Below are 15383 nucleotides of genomic sequence, written 5' to 3'. Positions count from 1 at the left end.
AGTCCTTTTTTTATTCATATTGACAGCTGACTGCACGATCCTGTATATAGCAATAAGGTAAGAAACAATATATGCAGTGTTATATTTGTTTTAAATGTTGCAATGGTTTTGCGGCTCCCAGTTTATTTTTTCCTTCGGAAACGGGTCCAAGTGGCTCTTTATGTCTTAAAGGTTGCAGACCCCTGTCTTAGTTCTTTCGGTAAAGTCACCATGTAGGTAAAAAATGAAATTCAAATTAAAAAAAATAAAAACAATAAAATCACGACGTTTCGGAGGCAACACAAGCTTCCGTCTTCAACGTGAAACTGTCACAGCAAAAAATCTGTATCAAGTGGAGAGAAGTCCCAAGAGGTACGACCTTATATACTGGTTAAGTGGGGAGGAGTTGTGAGATGGTCAGTACTGCTGCTGGAACTGAGCCTTTGTAATGTAGATGCATATGTAGATAAGCCAGCTAGGATTAAGTCGCCTTTTGTTATGCTGCTGGGTGGGTAAATTAATTAAATACGAAAAAGGCGAGTACTGTTAAACGCTGGGGATGTTAACACTCGGTAGAGTAAAATAGTGCCTGTCAGATAAGATGGTCCAAAAATGTGTAGTTAAATCTTTTTTGCATGGTTGATAACCATGCAAAAAAGATTTTTGCTGTGACAGTTTCACCTGAAGACGGAAGCTTGTGTTGCCTCCGAAACGTCGTGATTTTTTTTTATTAATTATAATTTCATTTTTTACCTACGTGACTTTACCGAAAGAACTTAAAGAGTATATGAATCCTTGCAGTCACGAAAGCTTCAAATCTAGGAATTTGCATAGACCACGCCCCCTGTGAGACCACGCCTCCTCTGTGGCACCGCCTCTTCTCTCGGCTCCACCCCTCCACGTCCTCCCCATCTCCGTGGTCTGAACGCTAATAACCATTTGTTTTGACCACGGCAATAAGAGCATATTTTCGATGGTTATCTGGCTAATAATGATGAGAATGCATTTTATTTGTACAGTGCTTTTCCCACGCTCAAAGCACTGAACAGTTAAAAGTATTCAATATTATAAAAAAACGATTACATGCAAAAAAACAATGGCATAGTACATTAAACATAACAGCAGCATCGAGATGTTTTTTCAAGGGACGGAATATACGAAATGGGAAAGTGCAGGAGGGAAATTAAAGCCAGATTATAAGACTTCTTGTACGGATGAGTTTTTAATTGAGAGTTGAACGTGCAGATTGACTGGGCAGATGTGATGGGCAGTGTTGTTCCATAGCCTCAACACTACAGCAGCAACAACATAACACGCGATAACACGATTTAATTGTGTGCTATGAATAAGGGCAATTGCCCGAAACGTCACCGATTATATATATATTTAATGCCACGATGTTATACTGGCAAAAGTGTTGAGTTTTGTTATTTGATTACACTGATGTGGTGAACAGGCACACGTAATAACACACATAGGCGACGTTTCGGGCAATGCCCCTTGTTCACAGCACACACACAGAGAGGCCCAGAGAGACGGCGTAGATAAGCCGACGTGTGTGTGAGCAGCCAACACAGTATCACCCAACTGTTGTTCATACTAAAGGGTTGTTTTGGGGTGATGTCGCGTAAATGTGTCGTTAAACCCGCCACCACCCGACACAGCCAATCAGCAAGGGTTGTCACGTCAACAGCACGTGGCAATTCGTGACTCGTACAGCAACACCGGTGTGTTGGATGGGTGGGGGGCCCGGTGGGGGGGCCCGGTGGGTGGAGCTCCCATTGGGGGGGGGGGAGTCGGTTGGTGAGTGGGGGGGCCCGGTGGGGGGCTCCCGGTGGGGGGGGCAGGTGGGTGGGGGGCGGTGTGGGGGGGGGCGGTGGGGGGGGGCGATGGGTGGAGGGGGGGCGATGGGGGAGGGGCCTCGGTGGGTGGGGCCGGTTGGTGGGGGCCCCGGTGGGTGGGGCCGGTTGGTTGAGGGCCCCGGTGGGGGGGGGCTTGTGGGTGGGGCCGGTTGGTGGGGGGCCCCGGTGGGGGGGGGGGCGGTGGGTGGGCCCCGGTGGGTGGGGCCTGGTGGGTGGGTGGGGGAGGCCCGGCCCTCGCTCGCGTCCCCTCCCCACAGTCCCCGCCCCGCTCTTTGTCGCCGCTCGGCCTCCTGCTCCCCGCTCCCCGCGCCTGCCCACCCGGTGTCGATGTCGATGGTTTGAGTCCGGGCGGGCGCCATGAACCTCGCGAGCCAGAGCGGGGAGACGTCCTCGGGATTACTCTTCGCCAACTTCAACCAGGACTACACGTAAGGGCGTGCGGGTGACGAGGGTTACTCCTCAACCACCTCGGCTCCAGCAAACTCCGACCCCCCCCCCCCTGACATACCCCACCCCCGGGGCTTGGCCCGGCTCTCCCCGCCGACCAGGGCGCGCCTCCAGCGGGCGGGCGCATCTATCCGAGCGCCCGTCCACCCCGTGGATTTCGGTGCGGCCTAGCAGCTGCTACTGCTGCTGCTGTTGTTGTTGTGTGTGGATCTCTGTGAGCGGAGAGGCGCGGCGGTTGTTGTTGTTGTTGTTATCTCCCACACCTCGGTGAGGAGGAGGAGGACGAGAGAGGGGAAAGTTTGAGTCGGTATCCCCGTGCTAAACAATGGCGCAGCTGCTCGTTGCCTTGCGCCGCCGGGCGCCGAGATCGCGACGGAGGGGGCAGGAGGAGAGGGAATGGTGGTGGTGGATTTCGTTAAATCGTCAATTAACAAACTGCGTGAGGTAATTAACAACGATTGTCACGGCCACTTAACGGTGTAAGGATTAAGGCGGAGGCGGCGGGAGGTGAGGAAGGAGGAGGTTTGGCGGGTGGGGTGTGTGGGGGAAGTCCCGTTAGTCCAGATACATGGCGAGCACATCGCGGATCTCGGCATAACAAGTCCATCACCATCACCACCATCATCACCATCCTCCTCCTCACAATAACATCGTCCACGTAACACCGTCGGTTATGATCGCGTCACTCTCGTAACGTCGTCGCCGTGCCCGTCACCGTAATAGCATCTTCATTGTATCGGATTTGTAAATCGTGTTGTCATCAATGTCGTCATACCCCACCCACCCACCATAGTCAACAACACGGGGAGGGATGGGGAGGGATGGAGGCTGGGTTGGCTGGCCTGCCTGGGTTGGCTGGCCTGCCTGGGCTGGCTGGCCTGCCTGGGCTGGCTGGCCTGCCTGGGCTGGCTGACCTGTATGGGCTGAGTGCCTGTCTGGGCTGGCTGGCCTGCCTGGGCTGGCCTGTCTGGGCTGACTGACCTGTCTGGGCTGGCTGGCCTGTCTGGGCTGGCTGGCCTGTCTGGGCTGGCTGGCCTGCCTGCCTGGGCTGGCTGGCCTGTCTGGGCTGACTGACCTGTCTGGGCTGGCTGGCCTGTCTGGGCTGGCTGGCCTGCCTGCCTGGGCTGGGAACCTGCCTGGGCTGGCTGGCCTGTCTGGGCTGACTGACCTGTCTGGGCTGACTGGCCTGCCTGGGCTGACTGGCTGGGCCTGGCTGGCTGGGCCTGGCTGGCTCCATGCCTCTGGCATGTGACCGAGTCTGATGGACATTATTCCGCCGCAACTGTTATTGGTAGAATCGGCACCGCTGTTGCGTTGCGTAAGTGCCCCCGCGTTCGGTAACGGGTCAGAGCGGCGTCTTCGTGCCCGGCACAACGAAGCTCGTTGTGTCGCGCCGTGTTGTGTTCTACGGACACGCTGTTCCGTCCCATCATAGGAATGTGTAATTGCCGCCACCACCACCGCCGCCGCTCGCTTATTACACGTGGCCTGATGTTTTTCTCATCTTTTTCGTCGCCCGCTTTGGTTTTGTGCCTAGCCGGGCGTCTTGCGATGTTTGTCCGCTGTGCCCCCCATGGCTCTTCCACGCTGCCTCCTGCTGGGCACCCCTTTCTCGGAGGAGCTCTGTGTGCGTTTGCTTTATCTCGGGATGTGCCGCGGGTGTTTCTCATCATCCCCCCCCTCTCTCTCGCTCTCGCTCTGTTCCTTGACCTGACCTCCTCCACGCCACCCACATTCGCGTCCTGATGTTTAAGAAATCAACATCACGCGTTTTGTCAATTATTTGGCTGTTGTAAATGGCCACGTGATGCTTACGCCTCACTTTGTTTTGCGATTTCGTCTGTGATGGCCGAGTCACTGCTGAAAAAGAGCTACATAGAGCTGAGTGGGGCTTTCCTCGTGAAATACAAAATAGTTTACAGTTTAGAAACAGAATAAATAAGCAAGACGATATGCCTCCTTCCCATACGTGTTGTGTTATTGTATGATATAATTAGGCGTCGAACATGTAACAGGGAGCAGTCCTTGCCAAATAAATCTGGCAGTTCACCAGCATTAGATGAGGCAAGCCGATCTCGGCTCATGAGACACCTAATGTTAAAAACGGTCTCGTGTTTGCTTGTGTTGAGCCCAAAATGCTTTTTTGACCGATGCGACGTGCACAATATATCAACGAAAATACTTTTATTTTGGTTGTGGACAGACGTGTGAATGGGATGGCGTATTTCCAAGTCTTATCCCACTGTGGTCAATTTGTAAATCGCCTTTCAGATGCACGTGCATTTAGACGGCAAATCATTTAAACTTACCCTAATATCAGTTTCTGTCAGTGGCTTCATTAACGCAGAAGAAGACTTGTAAACCTCAGCCACCACACCTGGTTTGGGTGACCACACTGCCCCCCCCCCCCCACGGGTCCCCCCCAACTATGTAGTGTGCCAGCATTTAGTGGTGATGCGCTAGCGACGCAGTCGTGGTGTAAACAAGCGACAGGTGTCGTGGCGCGAGATGAGATCGGTTTGATGATGGGGCGGCAGGCGGCAGCGGCGTTCGTGTTGACGCACGGGGGGGGGAGGGGACTGAGACTCTGACCCATCGCTTGCTTCCTCTTTTTGCTCGTCTCAGCCCAGCCGATGCTCAACGCGGAATGGCTTAGCGGTAAGCGCCGAGATTAGAGTCAGAACTGGCTTCATGGGTGTGGTTGCTGTTAGGATGAGGGTCGGGAACGGTGTTCGAGTCGGGGTTGGTGATAGGGTCAGAGTTGGTGTCAAGATTAGGATCGGAACTGGCGTTTGGGGTTAGGTTTATAGCCAGGGTTGGTTTTAAGGTTACGGTCGGCTAGTGGTGGTGTTAGGGTCAGGGTTAGTGTTGGGTCTGGGGTTGGTGTTAGGGTTAGTGTTAGGATTAGGATTAGGGCTACGTGTTAGAGTGCGGGTCGGTATTACGGTTATGGTCAGGACCAGGGTAGGTTTAAGATCCATAGCTTCGTCACCACCGAACCTGATTCTAACTCAGTTCGTCCGCTTGTCGCGATCATTTCGCCTTCTCTGTTAAACTCGGTCAAATATTGATCTAACTCGACCTCGCCTTCGGCTGCGTGTGCAGGTCCCTGGCCGTGGGCTCCAAGTCAGGTTACAAGCTCTTCTCTCTCAACTCCGTGGACAAGCTCGAGCAGATTTACGAGAGCAGTAAGTAGTGGAGGTCGTGGTGCGGGTGTGTGTGGTGTGGTGGATGGGGAGCGGTGGTGTAGCGGTTAGCGCTACACCGCGCTATGAACCCGGCGACCCGAGTTCCCGCTCACGGCCAACACTGGTGACGGTTATCTGAACCGGTCCTGGGCCTCCACTAGGTCTACTCGGCCTGAAATGAGTACCTGGTACGGCGTGGTGTTGGCCACCCACCCCCTTCGTGTGGTGTGCCGGCCTCCATAGGTGCTCGCTAACAGCACTTGCCCCAACAGTCTGTTACAGGCTGTGCGGGGCGTCTTTGTCTTCGTGGTGGATGATAGTTGGATCGGGAGTGCGGGAGAGAGGTTTTTTTTTGGGGGGGGGGACTCGGCGGTGAGAGCGATAGAATGTTCGGTTCCCCGCCCCGCTCGTCTGTCGGCGTGCGGCCGTTCGCATGTCGACGCGCTCGTGCGTGCGTGCGTGCGTTGTCCCGCCGTGCAGCCGACACGGAGGATGTGTGCATCGTGGAGCGCCTCTTCTCCAGCAGCCTTGTGGCCATCGTGAGCCTGTCGGCGCCGCGCAAGCTCAAGGTGTGCCACTTCAAGAAGGGCACGGAGATCTGCAACTACAGCTACTCCAACACCATCCTCGCCGTGAAGCTCAACCGGCAGGTGTGGCGCGCGGACGGGGGGGGAGACGGGGGTGGGGGGCACACACGTGTGCATGTGTATGTACGGGAAGGACAACAAGCTAAACGCAAGAAGCAGTTCTAGAGAAATGAGTTTCCAATCTAGATTTACAAGTGCATAGCTCACACTGACACAGAACAGTGCTCACGCGCACACACACTAACAAACATGTCCTCAAAAAGACAACAATCCCCCATATAGCCTTTAACAGACTGTTGGGGCAAGTGCTTTTAGTGAGTATCTATGAAGGCCGGCACAGCACACGAGGGGGTTGTTCACCAACACCAAGCCTGGCCGCCCTTGTCTTCCATCGCTGATGTTTACACCCTGCACCAGGTCCTCGTTTAAGGCTGAGTCGACTTAGGGCAGGCCCAGTGCCAGTCCAGATAATCGTCACTTGTGTTGGCCGTGGGCGGAAATCAAGCTCGCGATGCCGAGTTCGTAGCGCGACACGCTAACCGCTACACTACCGCTCCCCACACGGAGACAAACACACAAACACGCGCACACACGCACACACGCGCTCCTTGGTGTAAGCAACAGTGGCCCCGAGACATGTGGTGGAGAAGCTGATGGGATGCTCCCCCCCCCCCCACCTTGTGTGTGCGTGCGTGTTCATGTGCCTTTGCACGTGCGCACGCGTCTGCGTGTGTGAAACAGCGACTCATCGTGTGCCTGGAGGAAAGCCTCTACATCCACAATATCCGTGACATGAAGGTGTTGCACACGATCCGCGACACGCCAGCAAACCCCGCTGGTGAGCCCCCCCCCTCCCCGCCTGTCTCATCCCGACCTTTACCCTTACACCAGCCCCCGGGCGTCGCTCCTTGACGATTGCCCCACTGTGACCTCCGACCCCCACCTCCCCCTGCATCTCGCTCCTCTCTACTTCTCGACTCACGACTTAAGACGTTCACCGAAATTGATACGTCTAATTTCGCATGAATATTAATAAGTACTGCATTCGGAAGTTGCTGCTTCAGCCGCGATGCTCGTAGGACGGTATTGCTCCTTCCTTACGCTCAAAGAAACCATCGCTCCCTTTCTCAGTTTTTATTTGGCTACTAGATTCCCTGTGATGGGGAGCGGTGGCACAGTGGTTAGCACACTCCACTATGAACCTGACAGCTTGAGGTTGACTCTCAATGAGGTTGACCTCTCAAGTGTTTTTGAGCTCACCCTCCCTCTCGTACGGTTGTTAGTCATTCATCGTTTTTCATTGCAATCTTCTTTCTCCACCCTGTGTTGCCACGTTGCTATGGGGTCGTTTCCACAGGTTTTCCTCCTCCACTCATGTCAAAGGCCCCCCCCCCCACGTCCCCCCTGCCCTCCCCCCTCGTCACCCCAGCCACATCCATCTTCCCTGTGCGTGTTATCCTTCCTTCTTATCTTCGCTTTCCCTCTTAGCTCTCATCTAAAAAAGCTGTTTGCCTCCTCGCAACCTCACCACACGGCCATGCCATCTCGGTCTTGCTGCCCTTGTCAATCCCATTCGGGTGACTTTAGTTTAAGTTGTTGGTGATGCCCGTGTGACGTCCGTACCCTCTGCTACCGTTCTTTTCACGCTTGGGTTTCCCCTTGTAAAGAACAAGAGGCTCTAGCTCTCAATGGGCTCTCACCCGGTATTCAAATGAACGATTCCTACAGAAAAAACTCTCCGCTTCCGCTTGTCGGCCAGGTCTGTGCGCCCTGTCCATCAGCAACGACAACTGCTACCTGGCCTACCCTGGCAGCGCCACCATCGGCGAGGCCCAAGTCTTCGACACGATTAACCTGGTCAGCGGGGCCTCTCTGCGGTCATGGTTTGATTGATTTGCACTGTGCATACGTGCGTGCGTGCACGTGTGTGCGCGTGTGTCCGCATGTGTGTAATTAAGTTTTGGGGAGAAAGAGTGGTGGCGCAGTGGTTGGAACATTTGCATGTGTTTATGTTCGTGCGTGTGTATCTGCATGTACTTGTGTGTGTGTGTATATATATCTGTAGTGGGAGCGGTGGCGTAGTGGTTAGCGTGCTGCACTACAAATCTGGCGATCCGAGTTCGATTCCCGCTCACGGCCAACAGCAGTAACGATTATTTGAACCAGTCCTGGCCCTCCCCTAGGTCTACTCCGCTTAAAATGAGTACCTGGTGCGGTGTGTAAACATCGCCACTTGGGAGACAAATGCGGCCGGGCGTGGTGCTGGCCACCCACCCCCTCGTGTGCAGTGATGGCCTTCATAGGTGCTGCTCGCTAACAGCACTAGCCCCAACAATCTGTTAAGGCTGTACGTGGGGGGGGGGGGGATCTGTCTTTGTTGTTGCATCTGCATGTGTGTGTGTGTGTATATCTGTTGCGTGCGTGCGTGTGTCGCGGGCAAGCAGCGCGCCGTCACGATGATCCCCGCGCACGACAGCCCGCTCGCCGCCATGGCCTTCGACTGCACGGGCACCAAACTCGCGACCGCCTCCGAGAAGGTGGCGGCCAGCACAGCGCAGAGACACTGCGCACACTCACACACGCACGTGGACACAATCACACGTACACACGTACACACACACGTGCTAAACAAAGACAAGACAATGCTGTGAGTGAGCACCTATGAAGGCTGGCACGGCACACCAGCACCACGCCAGGCTGCCTTTATCTCCCTACCGGTGATATTAACTCATCGCACCAGGTACTCATTTGAGACTGCGTCGACCTAAGGGAAGCCCATAACCGGTTCAGATGAACGTCACTGGTGTCGGCCATGAGCGGGAATCGAACTCGGGCCGCCGGGGTTCGTAGCGCAGCGCGCAAAACTGCTACACCGCCACATGCACAGACAATTGAACGTGCAGATAATAATACACAAAGGAGTCGCACACACAAAATCGCGCGCACATACAACAGCAACAACAGCTGCCATTGGTCAGCCGCTCGGTGATGGTGACGTCGCCCACAGCGCTTGCACTGCGTGGCACACGCCACACGCGCAGTGATGTCATGGCAGCCGCCACTCGCTTGTCCCCAGGGCACGGTGATCCGAGTCTTCAACATCCCCGACGGGCAGAAGATATTCGAGTTCCGCCGGGGAGTGAAACGGTACGGTGCTCCCCCCTCCCTCCCCTCCCTCCTCCCAGCTGTCGGCCCTCCCTTCGTTGCAAACGCTTAACTCCAAACCATTGTTCCTGCTGCACTCCATGATAATGTCACATAAGGATGGCAACTCCACACATTTCTTCCCATCATACTTGTTCAATTATATTCTTTGCCACGATGGTGAGATGTTAACTACTTCGCCCGGTGTGCAGGAGTTCGTGGGTTCGATCCCGACCCTGACGTCTGTATATTTGGAGTTTGGATGTTCTCCCCGTGGTCGCGTGGATTTTTCTCTGGGTCCTTTGGTTTTTGCCTCCACATTCGAAGAAGCTTGGTTTCCATTCCTGTGCAAAAGCCCTTTGTCTTTAACTCGGAGCAATGATTACAAAAATATAAAAATCCTAATTCGGCGGAAGGTGGAGGAGTAACACTCGCCATGACCTCGATCGGGGGGGGAAGCACTCGGTTCCTAACCTCACTGTGCTCGACAACGTTAACGCGATGCAGCCGGGGTGGTCGCTGGTCCGGCACTCGCCCATTCACTCCCGTCACCCCACCCGGCGATCAGTCGTCCCCTTGTCGCACGGCTATCGCTGCCAACCGTGTTTTTTTTTGCCATGAATATCACTCGTTGATTCTTCCACCGGTTGCTGAACACTCGCTCTGCCATCAGACCGACTCTCTCAGCTCATCCATTCGGCGTTCAACCACTAAAACACCTCGCTTTATGCGGCTTCCCATGCACTGCTCGACTTGGGAAATTCCCTGCCCCCATCATCTCTTCTCCACCCCCCCACAAGTTCTCATAACCTTTGTCAATCCAAGAACAACCTAACTCTCTCTTACCTATTACACCTTGAAGAACTGCTGCTTTTTACCGGCCGTTTGGCATTTTGGGCCTGTGCTCCCGCCACCTTGATATAAAATGCTTCGTAAACGATTATGAGAGACCTGATTGACGGTACCACCCTCCACGTGGTGTTGCACCCCCCCCCAGGTGCGTCACGATCTGCTCACTCGCCTTCTCGACGGACTCCGTCTTCCTGTCGGCGTCGAGCAACACGGAGACGGTGCACATCTTCAAGCTGGAGAGCCCCAAGGAGAAGTCCGGGTCACGCACGCACGCACCCACACACACACCCACCCACACACACATGCACCCACACACACACACACGCACCCACACACGCACCCACACACATGCACCCACACACACACACACGCACCCACACACACACGCACCCACACACACATGCACCCACACATGCACGCACACATGCACCCACACACCCACACACACACGCACCCACACACACACCCACACACACGCACCCACACACACACGCACACACACACGCACACACACACACGCACCCACATACGCACGCACCCACATACGCACGCACCCACACACGCACCCACACACAAATGCACCCACACACAAATGCACCCACACAAACACGCACCCACACAAACACGCACCCACACACACATGCACCCACACACAAATGCACGCACACACAAATACAAAGTTTCCCATGCTTAGCGTTGACAGACGGTTGGGGCAAGTGCTCTTTGCGAGCGCCTGCTGCCGATGTGGCCGGCAGCACACCCGGCCACCTTTGGTCTCCTCATTCCCGACGTTTGAACTCAATTAAGGACGAATCGACCTTGGGGGGGGGGAGGCGCAGGAGCGGTTCAGACATCAGGCGCTGCCGTCGATGGCCACGGCCGGGAGTCGAGCGTGGGCGGCCGCGTTCGTAGCGTGGGCGGCCGCGTTCGTAGCGTAGGCGGCCGCGTTCGTAGCGCGGCGCGCTCAACCAGCAGTGGCGACGGTTCTCCACGCGCGCGAGCGGGAAAACCGGCGATAGAAACTTTCAGCTGCCTGATCCGTAGCTCGTACAACAGGCTCTCCGAATCGGACAAATACAGTCTTTCCCTTGTGCAAGATCTCATCAACGTGAAAACCGCATCGTCGGTCGGAGAGTGAAGTGGTGGTGGTGGGAGGGTTGGAGGGAGGGAGGGAAATGCTTTGTCGTGCGCCCGCCCACCCACAGGCCGCCCGAAGAGCCGACAACGTGGTCTGGCTACCTGGGCAAGGTGCTCATGGCCTCCACGACGTACCTGCCGGCCCAGGTGTCCGAGATGTTCAACCAGGGCCGCGCCTTCGCCACTGTACGGCTGCCCTTCTCGGGACACAAGAACGTCTGCTCGCTCGCCACGTAAATACCGCTCTCCACCTCACGCACACACCGCACGCACCGCACGCGAGTACACTCACGTGCACACAAAGACCCCCGATGGCCCGTAACAGACTGTTGCGACAAGTGGGATTAGCGAGCGCCTATGAATTCTGACGCGGCACACGAGGGGGTGGGTGGCCAGCACCTCCCCGGTGCTGATGTTTACACAGCACCGCACCAGGTACTCACCTCGGGGAGGCCTGCGACGGATTCACATATTTGCCAATAATTGTTGGTGAGCTGAATCGGGTTGCCCGGTTCATCGTGCGGTGCGCGAACCACTGCACTGCAGCACAAAGCCTTCTCCACCCGCACCCTAAATTGGTAGTTCTCAACCTGTTTGGTCTGTACCTCGTGTGTCACACGTGCCACGTGCCACGTGCCCGCGCGTGTTTGACCGTGTGCGTTGGGGCGTCCCCCACGCGCGCCGGTCGCAGGGTGCAGAAGCTGCCGCGGCTGCTGGTGGCGTCATCGGACGGCTACCTCTACATCTACAACGTTGACCCGCAGGACGGCGGCGAGTGCACGCTCATGAAGCAGCACAAGTAAGCGCGCACGCACGCGCGCCCATGCCTACTCGTGTTTGTGTGCGTATGTGCGCGTGTGTTTAGTGTGCGCTGCGCTACGAACCCGGCCACCCGAGTTCGAATCCCGCTCACAGCCAACACCGGTGACGTTTATCTGAACCGGTCCTGGGCCTCGCCTAGGTCGACTCGGCCTCAAACGAGTACCTGGTGCGGCGTGTGGTAAACATCGCCACTCGGGAGACAACGGCGACCAGGCGTGGTGTTGGCCACCCACCCCCTTCGTGTGCCGTGCCGGCCTCCATAGGTGCTCGCTAACAGCACTTGCCCCAACAGTCTGTTACAGGCTCTGCGGGGCGTCTTTGTCTTCGTGGTGGATGATGGGCCTCTCCTGGGAGCACTCGGCGTGAAACGAGTGCCCGGTGCGGTGTTTAAACGCCACCAAGAGGGAGATACACGCTGCTCGGAATAATGCTGGCCACCCATGCCCTTGTCTGCCGTGCCAGCCAGCACTTGCCCCAAATGTCTGTTCAAGTTATACGGGGGATCTTTGTCTTTGCAAGTCCACGTGTGCATGTATGTGAATGCATCCGCTTGCATATGCTTGTGCTCTGTGCTTGGTGTCATGTGCTCATATACAGCTGTGAGGGTACATGCCTGCCTGTACGTGCGTATGCTGACTTGTGTGTGTACGCGTGTTTGTCGCAAATGCCTTGTCTATCCTTAATCCAACTGCATCGTCTTTCTCTCTCTCGCTGTGGCACTCTGCGCGTTCACGCATCTCCTTCTCGTCTCTCCCCGCCTCTCTCCACTTGTAACGCGTCTCTCTGTGTCTCCCCCCCCCCCCACGTGTCTCCCCCCCCCCCCCTTCACTTGCGCGTGGCGCCGTGGTCCCCCCTAGGCTGGACGGCGGCGTCGAGGGCTCTGGGAGCGACATCCTGGAGCCCCCGGACAAGGCGACGACGCCGCAGTCGTACGCGGCCACCGTGTCCAAGCCGTCCTCCTCCAGCTCGCCCGCGCGCCAAGGTGCGTCTCCCCTGCGCCCACCGAGTGAGTCGCTCCCTCGTAGGTGCGAGCGCGGAGTCGCTGAACGATGCCGCGTCGCCCAGGAACGTGCGTCCCCCCGGGGCTGCCCGACACGAACGAGCTGCAGAGCTCCGTGAATGAGAAGAACGTAGAGCAACTACACGCCTGTCTGGACTCGTCGCACGTCGTGGTGTCTTGTTAGGAGGCGAGGCTTGTGCGTGGCGTGCGACATCGCCTTGGCCCAGAGAGCGTTTGACGCCAATTTATTCTCACCGCCTAAATTTTGGGCAAACTTTGGTGATCGATGTGGCCGGTTTGCCGTGCGCAGGCTCCGCCGGTTCCACCGGTTCGGGTGGCTTTGGCGGCGGTGCCGGCGCCGGCATCTACGTGGAGGAGCACGGGGCGGTGGGCGGCTCGTGCACCATGCCGGAGGAGGAGCTGGCGCACGACAACCTCAATCTGGACGACGACAGCGAGTTCCCGCCCATCGTGCAGCAGAGCGACTGAGGGCCGTGACCCGCGCTACTACTCGCTCACGGCCACCGCCGCCGCCGCCCGGCACAGGCGGTTGTGGCACCGACGCACCACCCCCTCACTCCCTCGATCCCTACCCCCCCACCCCCTCGATCCCTACCCCCCCGCCCCCTCCGTGTTTACCGCCCGCCGCCGTCGTCGGTTTGAAGGTCTCGCCGACCCTCGGCGAGGCCACAAGTTACGGCGGCGAGCAGCGTTGAGGATGTTTTGAACGCAGGTGGTGGCCACGTGCTGCGTGCTTACGCCACGTGGCGCGTGTTTGCACGCCACGTGGCAGTGGTGAACCCCGTCAAGCTGTGGCGGTCGCGTGGGAAGAGAGGGAGGGGGGAGGGGGGCGAAGGCTGTTCGAACCCCACATTTCTCTTCCAGCCCATCTAAGTTCAGGACGACTGCTGTAGGGCAGTGGGATTACGGCTTCCACTGCAGTGGCCACCGGGGGGACGTACACTACAGCCGCCACCGCCACGCACGACTTCGATATAGAGGAGTGTGTATATTACTATAATACGTCAGTCGTATCCTGTGTTGTGCGTTACCTCCTCACTCTGTGCACGTGATCGAGTCCCCTTTTGTTGCTCTCTCCCCTGCTGCTCTCGTTGCTCTAATTGAGCCGGGGGGGGGGGGGGGGGTGTTGGTGGTCATTGGGGTCGGGCGGTCCGGTCCTGGTTTTCCAGGTGCCGCACGCTTTCTTACGTAGCACAATCCCGCTCGGTGTCGGGAAAACGGTAGCACACCTACCCCCCCCTTCCCCACGTGGTGTGGCTGTCCAGAATACCCGGGCTGGACAAGTGTACAGATACTGTCGGTTGTAAGGCGACCGCCACAGACGATGTCACCCCTCGAATTGGAGGTGTATTTGTGCGGATTTAAACAATAACACAAAAAACTAAAACTGGTCGCATCCTCTCGCAGGAGGGGTTCTTTTAGGGGATGACGCGTCGCTCGTTGGCGTCGAGAAGGGTCCACGGCGTCGATCTTCTGAGAATCAAGCGGAGTGAGACTCTTCCCCCGCCCCTCCCCCCCCCTTAGTTCGCGCACGTGCTCTGCCCCCCCCCATCTCCGCTGCCGTGCATGTTCGTGTTGTAATTTTACTCTCGCGTTTCCCTGCAGGAACCGGCAGGGAAAGATCAGGTTGCGTTCGGTAACAGCCTTTGGTGGGGGGGAGGATGTGGTTTGTTACAGTTACAGGCAGTCCACATCTCTACTCCGCAGACATTGGCTGTCGGCGGAATAGAAGCAATCATAATTTTGCTGTGTTTTAAAAATAGAAATTTTACAACGACAAAAAGTATCAAATAGTTTCGAGAGTATCCTCGTTTTTTTTTTTTACGGCTCAGGCCGTTACTCGTGTAAAGCCCCCGCGCGCGCGTGTTTTTTTGTGTACATTTGTGTATGATGTACCGCATTTCGTTTGCCAAATTATGAAAAAGGAGGCATCTTTCTGTTTCTTGATGGGGGAGGGGGGGGGGGTTGGAATGTCTGCGTTTGTACGGCTGCGAAATAAATATATATACATATGAAGAATAAAAACTAGACACAAACTGACGTAGCCTGAGCTTTGTGAACACACTGCAGGCAGTCGTGGTAGTGGGGGGGGGAGATGGGATTGCGTGTGAGTGTGGTGTTCAGTGACAGGCCGTGGACCTTGCTTGACAAACCTCAAACATTGTCGAAGAGATTCTACAGAGGTCCCGAATATATACAAAATCATTTTACAGGTAGGAACAAGTTCCACACTGCCCACCAGGGATTATTTGTCTGTCGTGTATAGCCATGCCCTCGATTTGTATTTCATAGAGCGCTTTGGGCGGGCTCAGCACCACGTGACGCGCCACCCCACGCAGCTTGT

The 15383-nt window shown here is 56.3% G+C and overlaps 1 protein-coding gene across 2 annotated transcripts; it reads left to right on the top strand.

Moving 5' to 3' along the window:
- The first annotated feature begins 2089 nt into the window (after positions 1-2089).
- WIPI2 (WD repeat domain, phosphoinositide interacting 2) lies at positions 2090-15055 on the top strand. 2 transcript variants are annotated; one of them, XM_078867167.1, is made up of 12 exons: positions 2090-2269; positions 5394-5476; positions 5957-6126; positions 6805-6901; positions 7823-7920; positions 8508-8600; positions 9140-9210; positions 10205-10312; positions 11265-11429; positions 11888-11995; positions 12876-13000; positions 13329-15055. In XM_078867167.1, exons 1-12 carry the CDS (start codon positions 2199-2201, stop codon positions 13505-13507), a joined length of 1368 nt encoding a protein of 455 aa, XP_078723293.1. In that variant the 5' UTR covers positions 2090-2198; the 3' UTR covers positions 13508-15055. The 2 variants fall into 2 exon arrangements, with proteins under 2 accessions (XP_078723293.1, XP_078723291.1); XM_078867165.1 differs by having other exon boundaries at positions 10205-10318.
- The last annotated feature ends 328 nt before the right edge of the window (positions 15056-15383 follow it).

Source organism: Lampetra fluviatilis, chromosome 23 (assembly GCF_964198595.1).
Source record: "Lampetra fluviatilis chromosome 23, kcLamFluv1.1, whole genome shotgun sequence".
Classification (NCBI taxonomy): Eukaryota; Metazoa; Chordata; class Hyperoartia; order Petromyzontiformes; family Petromyzontidae; genus Lampetra; species Lampetra fluviatilis.
The sequence above is the reverse complement of the archived record's forward strand: the minus strand, read 5'-3'. Positions and strand labels throughout refer to the sequence as shown.

Bases quoted from the DNA above. Each gene is read 5' to 3' on its own strand.
- WIPI2 (XM_078867165.1), top strand. From the start codon at position 2,199: ATGAACCTCGCGAGCCAGAGCGGGGAGACGTCCTCGGGATTACTCTTC. The intron at 5,477-5,956 runs GTAAGTAGTGGA...CCCGCCGTGCAG, and splicing joins CGAGCAGATTTACGAGAGCA to CCGACACGGAGGATGTGTGC. The intron at 9,211-10,204 runs GTACGGTGCTCC...ACCCCCCCCCAG, and splicing joins TTCCGCCGGGGAGTGAAACG to GTGCGTCACGATCTGCTCAC.